Raw genomic sequence first — 23168 nt, forward strand, 5'->3', positions numbered from 1 at the left:
ATGCCTAGATCAAGCCCCAAATACCCTGCCAAGGGTTATTCTCTGTCGTGTTACAAAGTCTCAGCTTCGGCAATGAAGAACTTTGCGTCAAATTTCGAAGAGATACATTCCCAATCGTAGTCAAGTCTTTTATTTCATTTTATAATTGCTTGTTCATAAAATGCTTTGCATATTTTAATTATGTGCGAAGTGGCTATCTATCTATTCTACCCTCTAGGGATAAAAGAAGAGGACGGCCCGTCTCTTGATGTCCCTCATGACTTCTTCTTCTCCTCCGCGGCGACCTTTTCAGCAGCGATAGGTGCCTCCTTGGCCTGCTTCGCGTTGAGGAGTAGTCCGAGAGTGCCCACGATCAAGTCGCTGAGAAGAGCAATGACTCCTGTGCAAGCAAGCTGCCATGAGGCGATGCTGACACTTCCGATGGGGGCACGAGGGAAAGACAGGATCCATTCCGCCCAGTAAGGAAACCAGCCGTGAGGCAGCCAGAACATAGGCTCAGTGGCGTACCAAAAGGGCAGGAAGTATTGCGGCGCGCGAGTAACGACGATACGGACGACGGTGAGGACTCTGTCAAAGTTGGATCGTGCAGCCTCGGTGGTTTTCTCTGTAGAGGACATGTGTTAGCTATCGCCTTGTTTCCTTCACTACGGCTGTGTGACAGGCGAAACGTACTGGTCTTCTCTAGTTGATCGAGAAGCTTATCGTGCTGGCGACGCAGCTTTGCCCACCTGGCAAATTCATCCTGGGAGCTCGTGCCATTTAGGTCTCGTCGGACCTTGAGGTAATCGGCCTGAAGCTTGCGCTGTTCGCCGGCAGCCTTTGACGTCGAGATGGGGAGGAAGTTGATCAATGTCCAGAGCTTTTAAAAGTCAGCGAATATAGTTTGATATAAGCGCGGGAAGTGACGCACCAGGTTATTGATCGCGGTGGCTCCAATGGTGTTGACTAGGTTGACGATAACTTCGACAACGAAGACGCTGAGCATAAGAGAGGCCATTGTTGCAGGCCAGAGATCGAAGACGGGAAGACTATGCGCACTCGGTACTTTTTTGGTGCAGCGCCGACTTGTGCTCGTGCAGGCGAAGATAGAAAGTCAGGTGGTGGTGATGTTGGCTTTGGTGGTTCTTCAAACGTGGTCAAGCCATGTCATAACCCCGACAGATGCATTGTATGGAGCTCCATACGACCCCTCCACACCACCAACCGTTAAGCTTTTGGGTACAGAAATAATTAGCCTAGACGTCCACCTTAGATAGTGGAATCCTGACTAACTAATTTTATCTACCATGTTTTCAGCAGTTTTCTAATGCCAGAGCCAGATCTGCTCCATTGCGCTTACCCTGTACATTCTGTGTTCACTATCATTGCCCTCTTCCCCATATCCTAATGTCGCGAGCACTTGACAAGAGTGTAAAAGAAGCTCTTAAGCATGGCGACCATCATCAAGTGTTTCTAGATATCTCAGATGTTCTCACAGAATCATCAGATCAACTTCTTGAGATTGAGTTACTCGGCAAAAGCCATGTGTTAGATCCCAACTCAACAGTACTACGCGATGAGAATGCTGTCGCTATCCCAAAGTTGCGCATAGTTCAAGCTTTCATAGTGGCTCAGAAATTTCACAAAAAGTTCCTGGCAGTGGATCACAATGTGTCGATGAACCAAATTCGGAGATCAACAGCAGTTATGTTGTTGATGGATCCAGAGCACTTGACTGCTGCCAACACCAGAAAGAGGCTTGTCACAAATGAGTCAAAGGACGAAAGTATCGAGGACATATTGCGCTCCGAGAAACACCTGCTGGACAGCCTACTAACCAGTCGTCTTCATCGGCATACCAAATCACCAACAATATGGAATCATCGTCGCTGGCTTATGGAACAATACCGCCTCCAGGGCAAAGATGTTCCAGTGGAAGATGACATCTCTAGAATCATCATGGTATCTGGCGAACGACATCCTCGAAACTACTACGCTTGGTGCCATGCAAGATATCTGATCAGTGCCTTTATCTTACCATCAGCAAAGCCCAAAGATGCTCTGTCCCGAATTATTAGGTCAACGCAAAAGTGGTGCTTCTCACACCACAACGACATATCAGGCTGGCAGTTCCTGATATTCCTGCTCAGTAAGCATGTTTCCGAGACATCGCTCGTCTTTCGCGAAACACTGAAGCTTGCGAGCTCGTTCAAGTGGCGCAATGAGTCTGTCTGGTATTTCCTCCGATACATCGCTGCCTGGGGAGCCACTCCTGCCGATATGATAGAGTTTGAGAATGTTCGAAGGGTGTTATTGGAGAGTGCTGCTGAAGATGAGACTGGGAAACGCACACTTGAAAGAGCGCAGCAATGGTTAGAGGTCGTTGATGGATTCTAAACCAATAAACCGAGGCTGTGACGGAACCTCATGGGTTGCCTCTTCGGATATATGCGCCTGAAGAGGATGGGAATAGGCATTGGAAATAAAACAATCTCGTCTGGGTGGTTATGGTGATGCTTAGACCAAGTTCGCCCCGACGATAACATCTAGTTATATAGATTAAATAAAGATCTTCCGTCATTTCAGCCTTTAGTTTCTGTCGAGCGATGGCTCTAGGTTCAGCGACCTATCACAGCTCAAGATAACCTATAGGAAAAAGCGCAATATGCATTGAAATTGGGCTCTACTCTGATCGACGCGACCCGAGTTGATAGTGCTACAACTTGCCGGGGTTAAGATTAGGCCAGGACAAGCATTGACAGGCCACCAGAGTTGTTTCATCAGCGGGCCAGGTCGCTCCTATATAATGGAGCTTATGAAGTCATTTGAGCCGCATGTAGTGAACTACGATCCATCTTGTCTGAGGAACAATCTATGTGAAATTATGACCGACAGCAGTATGAACCAGCATGGTCTTTAGACGAAAGAGGTTGAGATACTCTAGCGGACTCGGCTGCCAGGGTATCGCAAAGCGAGTACTTTTGTGTAACATGGGTTAAAGACTCGGATAATTTTTTAAAGATAAAGAGCCGTGTCTTGTTGCGGAAGCTATGGCGTTTTAATGTTAAGGATGTCCTCGGTTGTCCATCATGTCATATCCACGCTTTGACGAGACCTATATATAAAACATATATTATTGGAAACACGATAGGATTTTGCATAATTGAAGTTCGCAAAAGGAAGGAATCTGAGACTTGAAGGAGCAGTATTCTGAGCTTGGGTACAGAGGCAGTGCAACATGTGGGAATATTCATGCAACTTGTTCAATTCAAGATGGCAGTCGATGTCTGTATGTGTCAAGAAGATTGACTCGGACATCAGCTCCGTAAGTTACTGTACAGTGCCCGTATAATGAAACATAAAAAAAAAAGCATCTGACATGCACGTCTAGAACAAAACTGGAGTAAGCTGAGAGTTTTGAGGCTTGCAGCAGTAGTCAGGGGTTGCTGGTTTGTTTTGACGCGTAAGAAACGCTAGACTTTTATCGAGTCAGTTGAGGAAACAAAGACCCTTGGATCCAATAGTATTGAGAGTGAGATGCAAGTCTAGGGGATATTGGATGGCGATGGTGGTCTGACTGCATGTTTGACGCCAGGGCATCAAGCTTTTCTTTCTCTTAGTATCGAAGATCAACGCTGTCTAGATGTATCGAATGTCATTACAAGCAAGGGACTCAATAATGAACCACAATATGCAGCCTGGTTTCCACTGAACGCGTGTATCGTGCTTGAATCAACCACTGAAGCTTGTTTTTTAGGTTCATTTTTTACCGCTTGCTCCACGTTGCTTTGCAGTATAATGTGCGCCAATATGCAGATCTTGGGGCGATTTAACCCAACTTGACCTGCCCAAAACGCAAGCGTTCATCTGCAAGAACGCTTATCGTTTCAGGGGTAGGATGTTTCTGTATCTGGTGATCGAAAGCAGCGTCTTGCATCTCTTGGAAGCACATGGCAACAGCAAGCACCAGCTATCTTGAGCTGATATCATTTACTCTTATCCTTGACTTGGCTTTTGACAGGGTTTCTGTACAACAGCACGGCATGTTCCACTACCTAATCTCCACAGTTGGAGGTCCCACCGGAAACATGAACGCTCCGACCATCCAAGCGGCTAAGACTTGGCGGACCATTCAGAAGGTTACGACCCCTGGCACTAGAGAAGATGAAGATCCAGTGATGAGCAGAGAGATATGCACTGTAGTTCGTTACACACGACTCGAAAGACGTTTCTTTGTTATTGTTCCTAAGTTTCAAAAGAGTCAGTTTAGGCATGACCAAACAACTGATTCAGTTCAAAGAGATGGCCAAGATTGTAACAAAGTACCAAGATCGGTAGGCATCGAACTAGGTCCAGATGATCATCGAGCCAAGATATTTTGATGTCCAATTAGAACCCTCTTGTAGCTTAGCTCTGGGGTCTAGAGCCTGGGTCTGGTGTCGTGAGAGAGATGAGATAGAAGCCAAGGTGACATAAATGGTACTCTACCTTTGCCATGTTTGATTGACATATCTATTTTGACAGATTAGAACTTGGCTACTACTGGTTGGGCCTGTTGATTAAGAGGCTCCTTTTACGATCAAGCAGCACAGACAAGGCCCAGGTACTGCACACTGAAGTATGCCCTGGGCACTCTCCACTCTCCCCATATCTCCCACCACTTCCTGTCACTCCCTCCACCTCGGCCTCCACCCTCTTTCTCTCTCTCTGCATCTGCTGCCTCTCTTTTATACTGTATTGTACCTTGCATTTGCCTTAATTCGTAATAATCCCTCTCCCTCCTCCGTCGTTGTTCTCTTTTAGTTTCGTTTCATACTCTCATTTGCGTTTCCCTTTCTTTGTTGCTTGCTCTTTGTCTTGATCAAAGCAATCCGTGCTCCCTCCAACATTGAGTATTACTATCCCGACCTCCAATTCCAATTCATTCCCAGCCCTTCAAGGAAATACTCCAACGCCCTGATCCAAAGAGACAAAGAGACTCGGGAACTGGTCTCACTTGTAACCAAGCCACTTCCATTGTGTGTCTGTGTGCTCCAATTTGCGTCTGGTTATTACTCGGCATCTTCGCTGTGTCGTTTTGTTTCCAATGCTGGACTCATAAATCTAATTCTTAATACCCTCGGCCATCTCTGGCTTTCGAGGCTCTGTTCGACTCGACTTCTTCACTGCTGTTTCTCAGCCTGGTCAATTTCTGTTTTCACTGAATAGACGCGTTTGAGACAAGTTGTGACGAGCTGATCCAATCAGCACTGAATCGACCTTGGCCTGTCTTGTCTCAGTGCAAGCCAACTCACGGTTATATCAACCACTTCCGCTTCCGAGTATAACAAGCGGCGAACAGAATTTCACTATTCTGATACCACCACAACTTCAAAATGCGTCCAGGAGTATTACTAGCACAACTGGCTTTCGCCTCATCGGCCAATGCCTTCTTTCCTTATGCCCCGGATTGGCGAGTCGACGTTGGACAACAGAGTGTGGGGCGAAGGTCCAAGAGCATTGGAAATGGTGGTGGTGTTCGCATGGGTATTAAGCAGAGAGCTCCCAAGGTTTGTTATACGAATTGCGTTGTGCTACTATTATGCTGACTTTTACCGCAGTCCAGCCAACCGATATCAGAGAGAGCAGCCATCGAAGCAGCACGATTAATCGCCAAGTATACAGGAGGAACTGTCCCAGAAACCAGTGTGCTAGCAAAGCGCGACAATGAGTACAATGTCATGGAGGCGACAAAATCGACAAAGAAACACACACAGGGTGTTAACCAAGACGGCACTGATTATTCGTACTTTATCGAAGTGGGAGTTGGATCAGAAAAGAAGCCCATGTATATGCTTATCGACACTGGTGCTGGCTCAAGTTGGGTTATGGGCACTTCTTGTACCAGCAAAGCCTGTTCGATGCACAACACATTCGGCGCCGACGACTCAGACACACTCGAGGAGACAGACAAATCTTTCAGCATCGCATACGGTTCAGGAAAGGTTGCTGGTAATTGGGCAACTGACACACTCACCGTGGCCGGCATGGATATCACCTACCAGTTTGGACTGACACATACAACATCGGATCAGTTTCTCGATTTCGCCTTTGACGGCATTCTTGGCCTTGCGATAAACAAGGGATCCAGCGGAAGCTTTCTCAACGCCTTGTCCGAGTCTAAAGAAGTTGACAAGAACATGTTTGCTGTCGCTCTAAACCGTGCTGCTGACGGTACCAACGAAGGCGAGATCAGCTTTGGCTCACCGAACCCTGATAAGTACATCGGCGAAATTTCCTACACATCTCTAGGCAAAGAGAACGACTGGGCTATCGAGATGGACGACATGGGATATAACGGCGAGCAAGCAGGTGTTGGAGGCTTGCGCAGCTTCATCGACACTGGAACTTCTTTCATGTTTGGTTCGCCAGCCAATGTCAAGAAGGTCCATGCTCTTATCGACGGAGCTGAGAGTAAGGATGGTACCACATATCATGTCCCCTGTGACAGTAAGGGCAACATGACCATCAAGTTCTCTGGAGTCGACCATGTTATTTCACCAAAGGACTGGGTTTCCCCTCCCGACAAGGATGGAAAGTGCACCAGCAACTTGTACGGATTTGAAGTCGTCAAAGGTGCTTGGCTGCTCGGTGATACCTTTATCAAGAACGTCTACACTGTCTTCGATGTAGACGAGCGACGAATTGGTGAGCTTAAACAATCACCGTGATTAAACCATTGCTAATGAAAACAGGGTTTGCTACCAATGCGATTACCAGTGGCTCTGAAGACTCCGACGACTCTGAAGAAGAAACCACTTCCCTGACGAAGACCTCCAACAAGCCAACTCAGACGTCTGATACCAGCGAAGAAACCGGCATCACCACCAACACTGTATCAACTGCGACCGCAGTGCCGGATATGGGCCTAGGCAAAGAATCAGTCTCGTCTGGCACTGCCACCGCCGAAACAAGCCAGGCGAGCGAGACACAAGACTCGTCGGCACCCTCAGGGCTACTATCACAAGCCCGTTTCACATTCATTTTCTGTATAGTACCATTTTTCGCCCTCCTGGCTTAGACGGAGTCGGGCAAGCGGCCGTACATTCTTTTTAATACCCCATATACAATCGTTTAGACGCGCGGAAAGATGTGCATATATATTACATACCGAGAGCTTCATAGAGCATAGAAAGAAGACCATGCGAGGAACATGAGAACAAACAAAGCTCTTCACATATGAAAGAGAAGATTGGGTGCGAAGGAAAGTTACAGCTACACCCAATTGAATCGAGGGAGAACTTGTTGGGTTTCAACATAGGTGGTTAAAGCCACGCCACACATATTTCCAACTAGAGATAGACCATCAGACTCAATAGAGATGTTGGATGGACCGAATTTTCCAATTGTGATTTACAAATGTTATAAATTGAAAGCCAGCTGGGCATAGTTATGGCTCGCTCAGGTAGAAGGTTTCCAGAACCTTGATCGTTCTTAGGCCTGACCGTTGGAAAGGAGAGTGTAAATTGGACCCCTATTTTTATGCAACATGTTTCGTAAGGGTCTTTGGGTTGACGGTAGTTCTTGTAATGAGTAATTGGTGTACCTGTGTGAAAACAACAATGAAGCTATTAACCCACTGCTTCGATATCAAACAAAGATACTCAATACAAGCCCTCATTCCATCTCTTTATTCATATCTTCTCTGAGTATGGTCCAGTCCTGTCGGATTGATCCGTGCCCCTGCATAAGCACCTAGCGGGCGATTCCAGCACCAAGGACCAGATTTCACAAGGGGCATTTGCACCAATCCTAGCGCCTATCATGCTGGAAGTGACGCTAATCCCTTTGATCCTTGCTTATCTGGGGGAAGGACAGACAACCATCCTTAAGCTAAGGTCCTATTACAAGGAGACAGCATCTCTTTACAACTTTCAACAAACAGCATTTTATCCTTTGATTCTACAGTCGATCGTTCCTTTTTGCGACCCTTTAATATTATCATCCTATAATTTCCCAATTACACGCACACGCACGAACGAATCGAATTAACAGGTCTTCTCCTGGGGAGAAAATGTGCACGCAATATCCCTTTGCTGCTCCCCTTCAACAATGACGCACGCCAGGAACAATGGCTCCCCGAACCCGCACGGCGAGGACCGCGGTCTTTTGAGCCATGGACCCGACTACGACGACGACTACTTTGGCCTAGGCGTAGATAATCACAGCGGTAGCGGCAGTGGAAGCGCGAGCGCAGACTTGGGGAAGGCTTCGACCAAGACTGATAGCAATGGCCAGCCTCGAACACCGGGCCGCGTGCGCTTCGACCTAACGCCCGAGATCGTGCCAGTCAGCAACGGACAGTCCTTTGGCGGCTTCAGAGACGACGACGGTAGCGACAGACGGTCTTCGGACGATGCATACTTTGATATCGAGGAGGCGACGAGTCCGGCGCGGGCGCATCGTACGCCTCTCCTGACAGACATGGAAGCGCCAAGCGTAACACTCGCCAACTCAATGGGTGATCCTTCCGAACAAGCAGAACACGAGATGAACCGTCCCAAGTCAGGACTCAAGTCAGCCTTTATGAACATGGCCAATTCCATCATTGGCGCGGGTATCATCGGCCAGCCCTACGCTGTGCGCCAGGCCGGTCTCGTCGGTGGCATCTTGCTACTGGTAGGCCTGACGGTTGTGGTAGACTGGACTATTTGCTTGATTGTCATCAACAGCAAGCTCAGCGGGACGAGTCACTTCCAGGGAACGGTTGAGCACTGCTTCGGACAGTCCGGGTTGATCGCCATTAGCGTTGCGCAGTGGGTGTTTGCGTTTGGCGGGATGGTCGCGTATGGCGTTATCGTTGGCGATACGATTCCTCATGTGTTGGTCGCTGTGTGGCCAAACTTGGCTGAGGTGCCCGTGGTAGGACTGTTGGCGAATCGACAGGTTGCGATTGCAGTGTTCGTGATGGGTATTGGATACCCCTTGACGCTCTATCGGGACATTTCAAAGGTGAGAGTTCAACGGGCGGATACACATGCGCTTTTACACGAAAAAAAGCTTGTACTGACGACATGTAGTTGGCCAAAGCGAGTACGTTTGCGCTTGTCGGTATGGTGGTTATTGTCTTTACTATTCTGGTGCAAGGCATTGTGGCTCCTGCGTCAGAACGAGGCTCCTTCAGCCCTTCTCTGCTCCTATTCAACGGTGGTTTTTTCCAGGCCATCGGTGTTATCTCATTCGGTATGTTGTTATGCCTAGACCCCTGAACTCGTATAGAGGCTTACTGACTTTATAGCCTTTGTCTGCCATCACAATTCGCTACTCATCTATGGATCCCTCAAGACACCCACCATTGATAACTTTTCTCGTGTCACTCATTACTCGACTGGTGTATCAATGGTGTTCTGTCTCGTCCTTGCTCTAGGCGGTTTCCTCACATTCGGTGACAAGACCCTGGGCAATGTTCTCAACAACTTTCCTGCCGACAACACCATGGTCAACATTGCGCGTCTTTGCTTTGGCCTCAACATGCTTACCACACTCCCACTCGAGGCATTTGTGTGTCGCGAAGTGATGTTGACATACTTCTTCCCCGATGAGCCGTTCAATATGAACCGCCACCTGCTCTTCAGCACGAGTCTCGTCTCGTCAGCCCTTGTGTTGAGTTTGGTGACATGTGATCTCGGTGCTGTGTTTGAACTCGTGGGAGCAACGAGTGCTGTGGCTATGGCGTACATCCTGCCTCCATTGTGCTACATCAAGTTGACGACGCGAAGTTGGCGGACATACATGGCTGGTGCGGTGGTGGCATTTGGCATAGTCGTCATGGTCATTAGTGTGATTCAGGCGGTGCAAAAGATGGTTAACAGTAAGTTCTCTTTCATATCATCCACGAGATTGGACATATGCTAACAAACCCTTACAGGCAAAGATGGACCAACGCAATGTGCATAAGCTAATAATCGCTTTGCCTGCTTTACCTTTATTCATATACTATTATAACATACCTAACGAAGCATCAACACACATAGACACTTGTTTGGAATAACACCAGACATGTAAAGATACTAAGCGGCGACGCAAAGCACATGCGACTGCGAGGAAGACTTCCACTTAAGAGACGTATCAAACACATATAAAAGGCGGATGATGATTTAGTTGAACATTTGAGTAAGACATGTCGAAGAAAACACAGGCAGTACGCATTTTGGATTTGTATGTCAGGAGTTGTTGGCATGGCGTGATACAAGGTGTCTGAATTATAGACAGTTATGTTGTTTGAACAAGCACATGCTTAAACTTTGATGGTGCTAGTGATGTCAAGCTGTGATATCACAAGAGACTAGCCCTCTGTGAGCAAAGAATACGACTCTTCAAGTTTACTATTCTCAACCTATCTCTGACCCTCCATTCTCGTATCTCAAGTCTCCATTTACTGCCAGCACAATGAGCTGTTTCTCACACGATCCCCACCTATACCCATCTCACCAAGACCCAAGACCCTTTAGACTTCTTTATCAAGATGGGGTGGGCATGACTGTGTGTGTCACGGGCGAATCGCATGAGGGGGTAATACAAAGCAACAACCCGCTATTTGCGCCAGGGAACCCCGCTTTGGGAAAGTGTCAAGGGAAATCTGGTGTGAGGGAAGGTTGAAGTTGATGGATATATATAATCTGAATCTTCCCCTCTTCTCTTCTTCCCCTTCTTTTTAGTGCTCAAACCTCAAACACATTCTACTTTTTGTATCACATAAATCTCTTGATATCAACGCCAAGATGGAGCCTCTTGTCAACTACAACCACAACACTTGCCCCAAGTGCAGCGCCACCATCGAGGGTGACGGCAAGACCTGCGGTAGCTGCGGTGCTGTATGTCTTCTTATGACACCCATACCTTATCATTCTTTACTGACATTCCGTTCTATAGCACTGCCCCGTCTAAATTTCTAACGGAGAAATTCAACAATATGATGAGACAAGACGAGACGAGTTGAGATATTTGGTGTTAGGGATGCATACAACGGAGTGTGGTTGGCGATGTGCGAGGCCGCTTTTTGAAAGCGTCACTCTTTTTTATTTGGGCGGCGGTTGATGGTTTAACCTATTTGCGTTGGGTGGTATTGTGTAGCAGAGATTGAACTCGCTCTTTTATTCGATTGTCTTATCATGAGGAAACAAGACTGATACTCGCCTAAATCTATCTGCATAAGCAACTTCTTTGTGAATATCTTGGCTCCCACACTGGGTGAACAATATCTGACCCCCATGCTCGTTGATTGATGGGATTACATCACCCGTATCACAACTACCGAAATAGGTTCAGGCGTCGATCAGAGGGTCTAGCATGGGATAGGGGGCCACATGACTGACATTGGCACGTGGATGCATGCCTGAAGCTTGAGGTCAACGTTGGATACTACAGACGCCTCAACTCGAAGCTAGTGATCACTTGTGTAACCTGATAGCCTGTATGATGTATCCCAATGAGCTTAATGCAACAAAGTCACTTTCATCATAGAAACATCACACCACGGATAAAGTAGACAGATTGTTCAAAAAATCAAGAGATTAAACAGGCAGGCCCTACGCAATAGATGTCCCATCTCCATGGTCTAAGTAACGGTCTCGAGGCTCCAAGAGAAAAAACGAAAAGATTTATGGCCTGACTCGACTTGGTTCCCCCAGCCGAGTCCCATATCCACACATAAGCAGACGCAAACGCTCTCGCCGTAACCAGTCCACAGAGTCTCTCCTGGCCTCCTGTAACATCTCCCGAGTGATTCTTCGTCCATCAGCCTGCACTGACAGACTAGACAGGAGAGCAAGGAACGAGAGTCACTCCTCCTCCTCCTCCTCAAAAGCCCCCAACAAAAAAAGACATCTGGCCCACCTCCCCATACGCGGCAAGCACATACATAAAACAAAGGTCCCGCTCGCCTGCCAGTGGTGATAATAAAAAAGATGAGGTATCTATCGATAATAGCAACCCCCCTGCGAGATTCAGGAGGTCCAAGAAACCATGGGCTTCCACCGACTAGAAAACCATCAATCCAGCGAGAAAGGTCGGCGTGTAGGCCGATGGACCAGACATGAGCGAGACGATATCAAACTCCAGATTCCGAGAAAACCGATGCATGCCGACAGCCCTGGCCTTCTTGGCCGCCACGGGCCCGTTTCATCCGAACTGCCGGGGCCAAGTTGAGGTTGAACTGTGACAAAGGATTACAACGCAGAGTCAAGCCACGGTATGTGTGCGTCGGCTGCGTTCAAAGGGCTTCGATGGCGCCCTTTACAGGACAAGACACTTCTTGTGAGACTTGCTTCGGGTGCTGCGTGACAGCAGAGCAGCGCGAGTAGCGTGCTCGAACACTTCACGGACACCCTCGTTGGTCTTGGCTGAGCACTCAAGGTACTTGTAAGCAGAGATCTTCTTGCGGATCTCCTCACCCTGTTGATGATTATTAGCATGTACATATGTGAAGCTTGGCAAGCAACCAATCAGGTTCAATGAACCCAAAACAGGCGCTTTGCCAGGGCAAGATATCGTACCTCCTCGGGGGAAACGGGCTTCTGGCTCGTCTTTCGGAGCTCCTCGATGATCTTCTGGTCGTATCGCAAATCCTTCTTGCAGCCGACAAGGATGATAGGGAGACCCTGGCAGAAGTGCAGAACCTCAGAGATCCACTGTAAAAGAGCACGTGTCAGCAAGGCTGTGTGGATGTCATTTGGCAACAAGCCATTCAGCAGTTGGGGTTGGACGAACCTTCTCCTGGACGTTGTCGAGGGAGTCGGGAGAGTCAACAGCGAAGCAGATCAGGATAACGTGGGAGTCGGGGTAAGAAAGAGGTCGGAGACGGTCGTAATCTTCCTGACCAGCAGTATCCCATAGGGCGAGCTCGACGTGCTTGCCGTCAACCTCGACATCGGCGACATAGTTCTCGAAGACGGTGGGGACGTAGACCTGGAGGTAGAATTGTTAGTATGATGTTTATTGTTGTTGTTGATTCTCGTCAGAGATAAGCGCCTCTCGTAACGCCGCGTGGCAGTGCGATGACGGGAAGACATCAACGGTGTAAAGTCAATGCTTACCTCGGGAAAAGTGCCCTTGGAGAAAACACTGTACAATTGATTAGCGATAAGTTGATGATTTGGTTGAGGAGATGATGGTGATGATGATAATAAGAAACGGCAGAGATGGTAATGTGAATCAAGGGGCATCTGCGGCTATCACGATAATGATAGAGCTGATTGCGTCTAACAATGCGAAGCGCTCAAGCGAAGAAGCGAGGAACAATTATCGCATTGCTTTTCTGGTGTAGCCCTGAACTGGTTGAAGCACCGAGTAAAGTCGACGCGGTGATGGACAGGAACACGACACGGGATAGGCGAGTATCTTTTGGTGGAAATAAGGCCAACTCACATCAACAAACAGGTTTTACCACAAGCACCATCGCCGACAATGACGAGCTTTCGGCGGATCTCAGCCATGGTTATTGATTAGAGGTGTTTTTGGGTGAAGAAGTTGTGAGAAATGGACGAATTTGCTGGCGTAGAATGCGAGCTTGAGCTTGAGTTGAGCTTGGGAGATGGATGGTGCAGGTTGTGAGTTTCGCGGAGAGCGGCGGCTGCGGGTCGATGGGGATGGGATAAGAGGAGAGTGGACGCGGCAAGGCAAGAGAGAGAGAGACAACGAGTAGAAGGGGGTTTGGTTTTGGGTGAAATAGGCTTGGGCTTGGTTTTTTTTCCAGGACCCGAACAGCTACTGGACAGGACTGGCTGGATAGGACAACGGGCAAGCACAGGACAACAGGCAGCCAGGGCAGGTCAACAGGACTAGAGGTACCTCTGAATACGATGTGATATGCACTAGAAACCAGGTACCAGGTGTCAGAGGTCAAGAGGTGCTGGGGGGGGGGGGGGGGGGGGGGTCAAGCAGGGTTGTTGAGGATGATGAAAGCCGGGACGGGCGTGTGTAATTCGCACTGTGTTTTGATAGGCACTTAACAGACAATGACAGCTGAAAATACCCTGCTGGCAGGGCTTGTTTGGTCTATTTTCTAGAACATGGTCCAAAATACATACCAACGGTGACTGAGGTCAGCATGCAACGTTTGTCCTAGCTGTCTCACCGTCAGTCTATTCCTTCCTATTCTTTGAGTTAGATCTAAAGTGAAGGCTGAGTCAAGTGCAGCTTGAGGTTCTGATAAGCCCTCTCCTGAACATCTTTGTTCGACTCAGGGATCAAAAGCAACAAAACAAAACAGCCCTGGTAATGTTTACAACAAACCAGGTTGTGAGCTTTTGTTCCATGTTTGAATTTGTGCATGTCCTGTTGCTGGGGCTGCGAGCTTGCTGGGGTCTCTTTGATATGATGATGAATGTGTTCTTTCCCCTGGACCTGTCGTCACCTTACTTCCGTATGTACTCTTTCACCGATATTACCACACAAATGTACTTTCTTTCTTGTCACATTACGCGGAAAAAGGGTCCACGTCTGTCCTTTCCTGAGGCAGCTAACTGCGTCTCGTGGCCCTGGCTTCGCCTGGTGGGTGGCAACAACCGCTAACACCGTCCCCTATTCAGTGAGTGATTAGTGGAGTTCCTTCACAGTGTAGACAGTGTACAGCCAAAGATCCTAGGGCGGGCTGGGCTATTTCCCTGGCGGGGGAATTAACTGGCCCATTTTATCTTACCGAGAGTGCTCCGCCATGGAAACTTTCAGTGGCAGCTTTTGGCGTCCAATCCATCTGTAGTTGCTTCCATCTCCTGCATAACATGGAAGTTAAGCTAGTTTACTTGAATTGCTCTCGCCCCCCAAGGTTGCGTCGTGTTGCGTCGTCTTCCATTTGCGTGAGTCTGAAACGACTCGGATAGAGAGAGTGAGCAATGCCAGTGACAATGATGACGAGATGAGATAAGGGTCTGTCTACTATAACACTCAAACTGAGCCAGTCACTGGTCTTAGATGACGGAGAATATCAAAGGGCCAAGAGTAATGTAACAAGGCTGGCCGTTTGTCGAACCGTTTTCATTTAATTGAGAGGATATGGCAACCCAGTGAGATACTTTTCACGAAAGCTTTGGATCTTTAACTCTTTGCCCGTTTGTCTTCCACCGCCAAACGCCATCATCATTCACAGTCATCACGTTTTTGCACTATTTTCTATCGGTCTGACGTGCACGCCAGTCCTTGGCCCACCAAACAGAGTCTTGCTTCAGAACTGCTGCTGTTGGCTTTAAACTTGACTTGAATTGTATCATCTTATCCAGACGATGGAACGCTTTAGGCTCCATAGCTCCGAGGCTGAAACCGTGGCTCGGCTTGTCATATGAACAGGACGAAACTAATAAACAACATCCAGCCACAAGCCCATGGTCACAATTTGAATTCTAGGCCGGTGTTCTCCCTTTGGGAGATTTCTAGGAGATTTCTGGCCGGGATCTGGCGGCCAACATCAACAATTGTGTCTAATCATGACTGTGGCATGAGATTATCCCCCGTAGTTAGCGTTTGATGTTTATCACAAGTCATCTCGGCAAGTTCCACCTAGAATATGAGCAATGCTATTTAATATCTTGTGAGTCTGATTTTTGATGTTGAAGGGAGTCTTCTTGATCAAACATCCGCTTCGTCATCAATCACGGTCGTCTTTCACCATGCAAAGTGAAGCTGGCACAAGCTTCCTACCCTGGTCCATCATGCAGTGTACAGCGGAGCTCCGTGCTGAGCTGTGCTGTGCCATCCCGTGTCTCCGCTTGCTAAGCCAGATACCCAGAACACGGAGCGTCCAGTCATAGAGTTTGTAGTGGGCGGAAAAGTCCTACGCTGCTCCATAGGTAGGACTTTCACTCAACCTCCCCTGATCGTTGAGTAAGGACCAAGGACCCTGATTGACTTGTGCTGCACATTCGGATATGCATTACCTTTAATCCTAGATGATGATAGATTGCCACTTTTGAATCATATGTATGAGATACCCACGATTCACAATGAATCTCTTATCCACACATAATTCATCAATCTTTTTATGATTTGTATGAACAAACAAGTGTGATCCCTCAGGCATTTCTTTCAATATAGGTAGGAACGGAACTTTGGACCCTTTGATATACCTAGCATGTGGTCTTGTGATATATCCTGCCTAGCAGTGCTGAATAGCCAATTAAGTGCTATACATGCATCCTTATCATATGGATGATATCACAACCTGCATATGTGTGCTTCGTTGTAATGCATTTCGCTATGTTGAGTTTGGCCGCAGTTGCAATAAGATACTGAGTTCGAGTCGAATATCAGTATATTGGACGCCGCTAAGAACCAAGACCTTTGTATGAAGTTAGGAACTGAATTGATACAGGGATGAATTCCTTCATATATTGATGCAAGTGGTACCGCTTCGCGATTTGGATGCGGAACAATGTGTGGATGATCGAAACTAGACCTTGAAATTTATGAAACTGCTCTAATAGACAAACGAAGTTGTATGACATTGAATATCACTTTATAAGTAGTATTGATACAGGGTATGCCAATAACCATCATGGGTTCGCATGTACGACATGAAGCTATCATGAGCATAGTGCGGGGTACAGTGCGTTCTGATTACCCGCACCCACACACTAATGCGGCTAATTCCGTTTGATGGTCGAGAATTTCCAGCTCAACCATCCACTCCACAACGAATTATCGTCACGCCCAAAGCGACAACTCGGCGTCGACAGCTTCAATCCACTCAATGAGCTGCTAAAGCCTGCGAATCCCTTCTATAAATCCCCGCAGCTCATTTTCCGCCATGCAGAAGCTCGCCAAGCGGGTCGCCCAGGCCCAGCGCCAGGCCGGCAAACGAGCCGAAAAGGCCGCCAAAAGCGAACAGACCAACTATAAACTTCGAAACCGACAGGCCATTCGAGCGGCTGTCTCTGAGGTCCGACAGAATCTTCAGGATGCGCGCCGTGCTCGACAGGAGGATTGGGAGTTGGGTCCTATCGCCCCCAAGCGTGATCTGGGATTCAATGGTTATGGCATGTTCACTGAGGGCGTACGAACGGATTGGTCCAACTACGGCCTCTACAGCCCTCGACCTGAGATATTGATGAAGCGATGTGCCTGGGCTGGTGGTGTGAAGCAGCTTAACCTTGCTGTTTCTGACCGAGTGGTTATCATGGATGGTCCAGACAAGGGAAAGATTGATCGCATCAAGTCGATCAACCTCCAGGCGGGGCTTGTTACTCTTGAGAACCACAACCGGGTAAGCATATCGACTGCACAGGGACTTCATAAAAACTAACATAACCAGGCTATCTCTGCAGGCATGTTTGGAAACGACAGCCGCTCTCAGCCTATGCCCCTTGCCATCGATGCTATTCGCCTGGTCTATCCTATCACCAACCCCGAAACCGGAGTCACAAGAGACGTCGTTATTAAGGAGCTCAAGTCCATTCCACCAAACATGAAGTCCCCCAACATGACGCTCGATCGATGGGAGCACGGATACAAATGGGACCGACTTGTCCCTGGAATCAACGTCGTCATCCCGTGGCCCGAGGTGCAAGTCCCCGAAGCGGAATCATTCGACGGCGACACTATCCGAGAGACTGTAGAGGAGCGAACATTCTACTATAACCTTCTATCCCCACCCATGCCCGAAAACATTATCGACGAACTCCGTAACAAGTTCTCCAAGTTCCGAACACGCCACGAGGACTGGTACGTGCAGCAGAAGGAGACCGAGGCCATGTCGGAGCAGGCCCGCCTGGAGTCTGTCAAGTCTATGCAGACTCCTTTGCAGGAGTTCCACGAGATGCAGCGCGAGAAGCGTGCCGCGGAGGGCGAGCCCGAGCTCAACGACGAGATGCTGGAGAAGCTTGGTGCTATTATTGCGCAGCGCAAGGATGCTGCTCTCAAGAAGGCTGGTGTATCAGAGGTTGCTGCTACAGATGCTTCATTACCCTCATCAACGACAACACCCCCAACCCAATAAACGAAAAAAGTAGACGATGTGCGGCCGAGGTTTGGATAGTGGATGACGTGCCAAAAGCGGTACGAATAACGTGTAATTATATCTGTGCAAAAATGTACATCATGAGGCGTAAAATAGACGCATTTCCTGTCTCTTCATTGCAATGATTTCCTCGCCAAGTTGTGTATATGGCAAGCTATGAGGTGTAGTCCTTGATCGTCATGTTGAACAAGGCAGGCTCATTCAGGGGTCATTTTCCATGGACACCTAAGATCGATTACTAACAAAGGCTTCAACCAGAACTGGGTGAACGTAGAAAACTAGCCATTTTGGCACTAGGAATGAATGAGTTGACTGAAGTCTAATCCAGTTGTCTCTCTTTGCACATGTGAAACGGCCATTCAGACGGAGGTGCGCTTGTCTCTTATTGAGGTATACCAACGATGGAATAAGAAGATCTATGTAATCAAATGTTACCACCCATTCATTGTACATATAGTTTGATTCCCTGAGGAAAGTGGTTTATAGCTTTGAGTCCTTCGACCCCGAATAACCAGCTCCCCCTTGAGATGACTGCTTATCCTCAGCCATAGCCCTTATGAGAAGACGATCCCAGAGTGGTGTAGTATCATGGATGTAGTAGACCATCATGGGTGCCTCGATCTTGGTTCTGCAAAACTGTTAGAGCTGTGGTAAGATACAAGGCAGAGTGTCACCTCACTGTGTGATATCCCCGGTGGTAGTGGTGGGAGCCTGGCTTGAGTTGGACGGCATGATGTAAGAGAGTGGTGTAAGTGGATTGAGAGTACAAGGAAACAGGCTGACAATGTATTCTAAGGAGCGTAGTAGAAGACAATTTAGGATAATGAGTTGTAAGGCAATGGTATTACACCATGAGAAGTCTGATAACTTGTACCGTGTCTCGAGAAGGTCATGACTGAAATATATAGGAATCACTGAATGGAACCGACAATCCAATGTCTCTTATATACGAGCTCAAGACAATTGGTGTCTACAATGAAAGATTTGTTCCTGATATCAAAGCTTCTCATGAAGGCCTCAACAGTTCACCCACCATCTAACATTCCGGGCAACGATACGCCCGCAGCTCAAGACACAGCCTAACTTGACCGGTGATCCCGACTTCAACCTCGTTGGCAACAGAAGTGCAACTCATAAACAACAGTTAAATCAAGATTGAGACTCGGTCAGAAGCCAAAGTAAAAGGCGGTGATAACATCCATCTTTACACCGAAGAAAAATATTGCCGTTTGACGTATGCAGAGCAGAGGACATGCAGTCATGTGTTGGTGTGTAACCAGGGACCTGGTCCCTTGGGACTTCCACCTCCCCTTTTAGGAAGATTGAAAGCTCCCCGCGTTGCGTACCTTGAACAAGTAATGATTTCCGAAAACGTTGTGTACAAAGACAGAGAGACACAACCAACATGTAAGCCGATGAACCAGCCCACCACTACATGTCCGCATCTGCATTTTTGTCCTGCTGAAGATTTTTAGACAAGCGGTGAAGTGTTAGATACCTGGGAAACGTTGTCCTTGTTGGGCTCGATGATGATATATATCACTTTAGATGCAGTATCTACCCTCCCACGTGCTTATGCAACCAAAGCTCCCGCAGCGGATCTGACGATACGAAACTAGATTCTGCACTGCTTGCATAACCTCGCCTAGTTGACGTGCTGATATTAATCTTGTTTAAGCGGAGAAAAGAGGGAACAAAGGGAAATATTGATACTTTGATGAGGCTCTGCTGAAAACCGCAGCTCAGCCTCGTCCGCAAAGCAGCACTTTAGCAACATTTTGAGGCCACCCATTTCCCCAACTCGTAGCGGTGAGCACTTAAATATGATAGATCTTGACGCAGGGCTAACTAACAGAAAAATCTCAGCTTGGGTGATACATCCTTGAACAACCGATGTTATCCTCGCCTTTCCTCCGTACGAGTTGTTACTGACGTCTTACATAGTCGACTTCCGGGGAGGTAGACTATCACAAGATATGAGGTAATGTACAACAACACTAACCGAATGTGTTTGAATGAGACTATGTTCACATCTGACATCTTGCGGTAGTCAACAAGCAGGATCTCATCCGATTTGACTAGAGACACTTGAAGCTAACTGAAGGTGTTGTCCCTATTTCCATTATTTAGGCTACACCACACGAATATTAGTCAGAAGTATATTTCACATCATAAGCTGTTAGCTATCCTGTGCCTAATTTAAGGGGAGACGCTGTAATAAGTTACGGTGAGACGTTCATTGACCTGTCTGTGCTGTGGTACAAGTCAGATTTGGCAGAACTTTATGTATTGTAGGTAATTAAAGAGCGAATTAACTTGCACATTAAACACCGTGTACCAGTACATGAATGCATATAATAATCATGAAGGTGATTCTAGTAACGTGACTTGGGGTATTTAAATGTTTAAAGTGATATGGTATGTGCCATCGCATCTACCCTCAAGGCCGACCTGTACGACCATGTATTCAAATTGAGAGGCATATACTGGTAGAGAAGGTATCATTGAGCTGGAAGAAAAGAAAAGATTCGGCGAGAAACGAAACATTTAGCACGCATATGACATCAAGGCATTCTTTAAAGCTTACTCTGATCTGGAGGTGTATCTTGCTGTGGCGCACTAATACAAAGACCAGCAGAGTATTTGTGAGTAGAAGGGTCCCCTATGCAGAGCTGAGTCTGAATAAGACGATCCTGAAGGGAGGAGGTATCGTGGATGAACCGATTCAGCATGGTGCCCGTGTCAGAGGGTCTGAATGTGCTGGGTTAGTTCAGTTTGTAGGCGGATGTGCCATTCTGATTTTACTTGCTCTTCTTTACATCTAATGGCATCTGAAGAAAGAGGGTAGCCTTCCGAAGGCATTATGCTCGTTGCAATAGGAATAACGAGGGCTGAAATGGTGGGCAGTGACAGGACTAATTGAGTGTATACTTCGAGTTCTGCGCGATGCTAGGATCGAGAAGAATTGGGTAGGAAATGCAGAAGTTAATTGCTACCATGTTGGAGATAGACTGCACTGATGTACAAGAGGAATTCTAGAAAAGCCAATGCCTGGGGAGAGCGTCGACTTTTATACATGTCGCAGCTCCGGGCTCCGTGGTTCCCAAGCTGATGCCGGATCGGCTTGAGACGGCCTGAGATATGGGCGGCAAGAACAATTAAATAAATTGACGTAAACCCGCAAGGCAACGGGACGCCTGCACGACTATGAACGATAGTACCAGACACTTAGAATTGTTGGGGTAGACAACTGGTTGAGCAGATCCGCTCCGAAGTATGGGTACCCACCATCTTCCGTGGATTCGGGAACAAGTGGAGTCTCTTGAACGGAGCACCGGCGAACCACCCGGCATGTCCAGCTTTGAGTCTTGGGCCAGATAAATTGTCTTAAAATACAAAGAGAATTGTTGAGAAGACTAGCTATTAAGCTACTGAAAGTCACTGCTCACTATTCCTGAACTTGCACACAGTTTTGAATAACTCGACAACAGTTACTATTGATTGATAAAAATGCTCGGTATATACACTTTGTGATCCTCTCTTACAGTCGGTTAGGAATGCGAGCAGAAGTCCCCATGATCATGTCAATATTAATGATTTGACTCTTCAAAACATTGAGTTTGGTGCTAACAGCAGTAGTGCCATTGATTGCTTCTGGTGAGTTGGTGGTGGCTTCGGCTCCACAATAGAGTCGCTCTTGGATGGAAGAGACGTCGTAGATGTGCACATTAAGCATCAGACTATGAGGCTCGTGCCTAAATTGGGTTGACTAAGTCAGTATATGAGGGCTAGAAAGATGTCATCAATTACTGACTGCTTCTGACCGCTTGTTTGGACTGCCCGAGTAGGCGAGTTGGTAGAGTCCATGATAGACCAATACGTAACGCAACGCAGTGTTGTTGGGATATGTGAACTTATGGACTCGAAAGGAACAGGTATTGAGACAACTGTGGTAGCTTTACCAATAGTTGATACAGAATTCTTTCACTCTCAAACCCAAAATGGTGAGCTGCGAATGATCAAAAAGGTTGGACGTCAAAGTCTGGAGAGTCATTCTGTGAACAAGTCGAGTTCTTCAGAATCGACTCGACATTATATAACTTTTCGGGAGAGAACATAAACAAAGTAAAACTACAAAAGCCTCCTCTGCCCTGGTAGGGATCGAACGCCGTGTCGACGCTGAATGGTTGGCATGGGAAAAGACGAGCGCCTGCATATATCGAGATCATATGCTCCATGCTGCAAATGAGTTCCGATGGGATCTGTCATATTTCAAGATCAGACCCAAGTGGCCGTGAAAGACCACTTTTGAGGGCGTGTGGCCAAGAACTGGCGGGGAGAGATCGGCCCAAAGAGAGAAGAGACCTGAGAATGTTTGGATCGAGCATGCACAACAGGGGTGCAAACGAGCGACAACAGCTTGCGCTCCGCTGATACCGGGCGGCAATGACACGGAATAGGGCGTCTCAAAAAGTCGATATATGTCAAAGTCGCCTTAGATTGATCATACGATGCTGCAGGTGATAAATAGTTTAAAATGCAATGGCTGTATTGGGCTAAATCGATCTGCTGTGTAGTATCGAACGACGAGAAGATGTGCCGCGTCAATATGATTGGACACCGTTTCATGCAGTATCGGTACTTGAGACACTAGATAGATCTAGGAACGGGCTCCAGGGCAATGGGTTGGCTATTGACCTTGAAGACAGACCGTGTCGTCGTACTATCAACGGTGAATACATAGTTCAGTTCCACGAGCTGCAAGGCAAAATGCTGTGTAACTCTCTGGTCATGATATGAGCTGTTCAACTGACCGTCTTCAACAAAGTAATCCCCGAATCGCCATAATCAAATCAACTGCTTTACCTAGCTTAGCATAGGACTTGCCGGTGCCAAGAAACACAATTATAAGTGTCCGTATTGTAAATCTCAATCTTCATCGGGTACTTGACCTACAAAATACGAGAACTGACAGATATACGTGGCCAAAGAGAAACTTCGCGTAGCGGCATCATCATATCTCATCACTTCTCACAATATGTTGGTTACAGGTTCTCCGCGTCCGATCAGACCACCGCGAGAATAGAAATTAAACCACGCAACAGGATTAACGCAGTTGTCTCACTTACACTTTTGGACCACTCACACCACCTATTTCAAGCGATAAAGATATTGCTGGATCTCAACAAGCGGACAGCTGCAT

At 47.4% G+C, this 23168-nt stretch overlaps 7 protein-coding genes across 7 annotated transcripts; 4 read left to right on the forward strand and 3 right to left on the reverse strand.

The window, feature by feature from the left end:
• Positions 1-254: 254 nt before the first annotated feature.
• Positions 255-997, reverse strand: EDB82DRAFT_525482 (CHD5-like protein-domain-containing protein; the record flags this gene model as incomplete). The annotated part of the gene is made up of 3 exons (XM_025736138.2): positions 255-604; positions 673-859; positions 911-997. 3 exons carry the CDS (start codon positions 995-997, stop codon positions 255-257), a joined length of 624 nt encoding a protein of 207 aa, XP_025586775.1.
• Positions 998-1262: 265 nt separating this feature from the next.
• On the forward strand, positions 1263-2564 carry EDB82DRAFT_501665 (uncharacterized protein). The gene has a single exon (XM_025736139.2). The coding sequence runs from the start codon at positions 1387-1389 to the stop codon at positions 2374-2376; it is 990 nt and encodes a 329-aa protein (XP_025586776.1). The 5' UTR covers positions 1263-1386; the 3' UTR covers positions 2377-2564.
• Positions 2565-5068: 2504 nt separating this feature from the next.
• EDB82DRAFT_193876 (aspartic peptidase domain-containing protein) lies at positions 5069-7080 on the forward strand. The gene is made up of 3 exons (XM_025736140.2): positions 5069-5528; positions 5580-6666; positions 6714-7080. Exons 1-3 carry the CDS (start codon positions 5355-5357, stop codon positions 7037-7039), a joined length of 1587 nt encoding a protein of 528 aa, XP_025586777.2. The 5' UTR covers positions 5069-5354; the 3' UTR covers positions 7040-7080.
• Positions 7081-7830: 750 nt separating this feature from the next.
• On the forward strand, positions 7831-10332 carry EDB82DRAFT_501669 (transmembrane amino acid transporter protein-domain-containing protein). The gene is made up of 4 exons (XM_025736141.2): positions 7831-8970; positions 9039-9201; positions 9257-9829; positions 9887-10332. The coding sequence occupies exons 1-4, from the start codon at positions 8071-8073 to the stop codon at positions 9913-9915; spliced, it is 1665 nt and encodes a 554-aa protein (XP_025586778.2). The 5' UTR covers positions 7831-8070; the 3' UTR covers positions 9916-10332.
• A 1920-nt stretch (positions 10333-12252) lies between these two features.
• Positions 12253-13451, reverse strand: EDB82DRAFT_476150 (P-loop containing nucleoside triphosphate hydrolase protein; the record flags this gene model as incomplete). Its single annotated transcript, XM_025736144.2, has 5 exons — positions 12253-12411; positions 12513-12647; positions 12727-12924; positions 13053-13080; positions 13384-13451. 5 exons carry the CDS (start codon positions 13449-13451, stop codon positions 12253-12255), a joined length of 588 nt encoding a protein of 195 aa, XP_025586780.1.
• Positions 13452-16632: 3181 nt separating this feature from the next.
• EDB82DRAFT_501680 (uncharacterized protein) lies at positions 16633-18158 on the forward strand. Its single transcript, XM_025736145.2, has 2 exons — positions 16633-17212; positions 17261-18158. Exons 1-2 carry the CDS (start codon positions 16757-16759, stop codon positions 17942-17944), a joined length of 1140 nt encoding a protein of 379 aa, XP_025586781.1. The 5' UTR covers positions 16633-16756; the 3' UTR covers positions 17945-18158.
• A 287-nt stretch (positions 18159-18445) lies between these two features.
• On the reverse strand, positions 18446-18697 carry EDB82DRAFT_525489 (uncharacterized protein; the record flags this gene model as incomplete). Its single annotated transcript, XM_025736146.2, has 2 exons — positions 18446-18593; positions 18645-18697. The coding sequence occupies 2 exons, from the start codon at positions 18695-18697 to the stop codon at positions 18446-18448; spliced, it is 201 nt and encodes a 66-aa protein (XP_025586782.1).
• Positions 18698-23168: the final 4471 nt, after the last annotated feature.

The sequence above is a fragment of the Fusarium venenatum genome (genome assembly GCF_020744135.1).
Source record: "Fusarium venenatum strain MPI-CAGE-CH-0201 chromosome Unknown EDB82scaffold_2, whole genome shotgun sequence".
Classification (NCBI taxonomy): domain Eukaryota; kingdom Fungi; phylum Ascomycota; class Sordariomycetes; order Hypocreales; family Nectriaceae; genus Fusarium; species Fusarium venenatum.

What these genes read in the sequence shown, in the direction of transcription:
- EDB82DRAFT_501665 (XM_025736139.2), top strand. Translation starts at nt 1,387, where the DNA reads ATGTCGCGAGCACTTGACAAGAGTGTAAAAGAAGCTCTTAAGCATGGC.
- EDB82DRAFT_193876 (XM_025736140.2), top strand. Translation starts at nt 5,355, where the DNA reads ATGCGTCCAGGAGTATTACTAGCACAACTGGCTTTCGCCTCATCGGCC. An exon ending in TTAAGCAGAGAGCTCCCAAG is followed by an intron (nt 5,529 to 5,579) that starts GTTTGTTATACG and finishes CTTTTACCGCAG; the next exon opens with TCCAGCCAACCGATATCAGA. An exon ending in TGTAGACGAGCGACGAATTG is followed by an intron (nt 6,667 to 6,713) that starts GTGAGCTTAAAC and finishes TAATGAAAACAG; the next exon opens with GGTTTGCTACCAATGCGATT.
- EDB82DRAFT_501669 (XM_025736141.2), top strand. Translation starts at nt 8,071, where the DNA reads ATGACGCACGCCAGGAACAATGGCTCCCCGAACCCGCACGGCGAGGAC. An exon ending in CATCGGTGTTATCTCATTCG is followed by an intron (nt 9,202 to 9,256) that starts GTATGTTGTTAT and finishes CTGACTTTATAG; the next exon opens with CCTTTGTCTGCCATCACAAT. An exon ending in GGTGCAAAAGATGGTTAACA is followed by an intron (nt 9,830 to 9,886) that starts GTAAGTTCTCTT and finishes AAACCCTTACAG; the next exon opens with GCAAAGATGGACCAACGCAA.
- EDB82DRAFT_501680 (XM_025736145.2), top strand. Translation starts at nt 16,757, where the DNA reads ATGCAGAAGCTCGCCAAGCGGGTCGCCCAGGCCCAGCGCCAGGCCGGC. An exon ending in CTCTTGAGAACCACAACCGG is followed by an intron (nt 17,213 to 17,260) that starts GTAAGCATATCG and finishes TAACATAACCAG; the next exon opens with GCTATCTCTGCAGGCATGTT.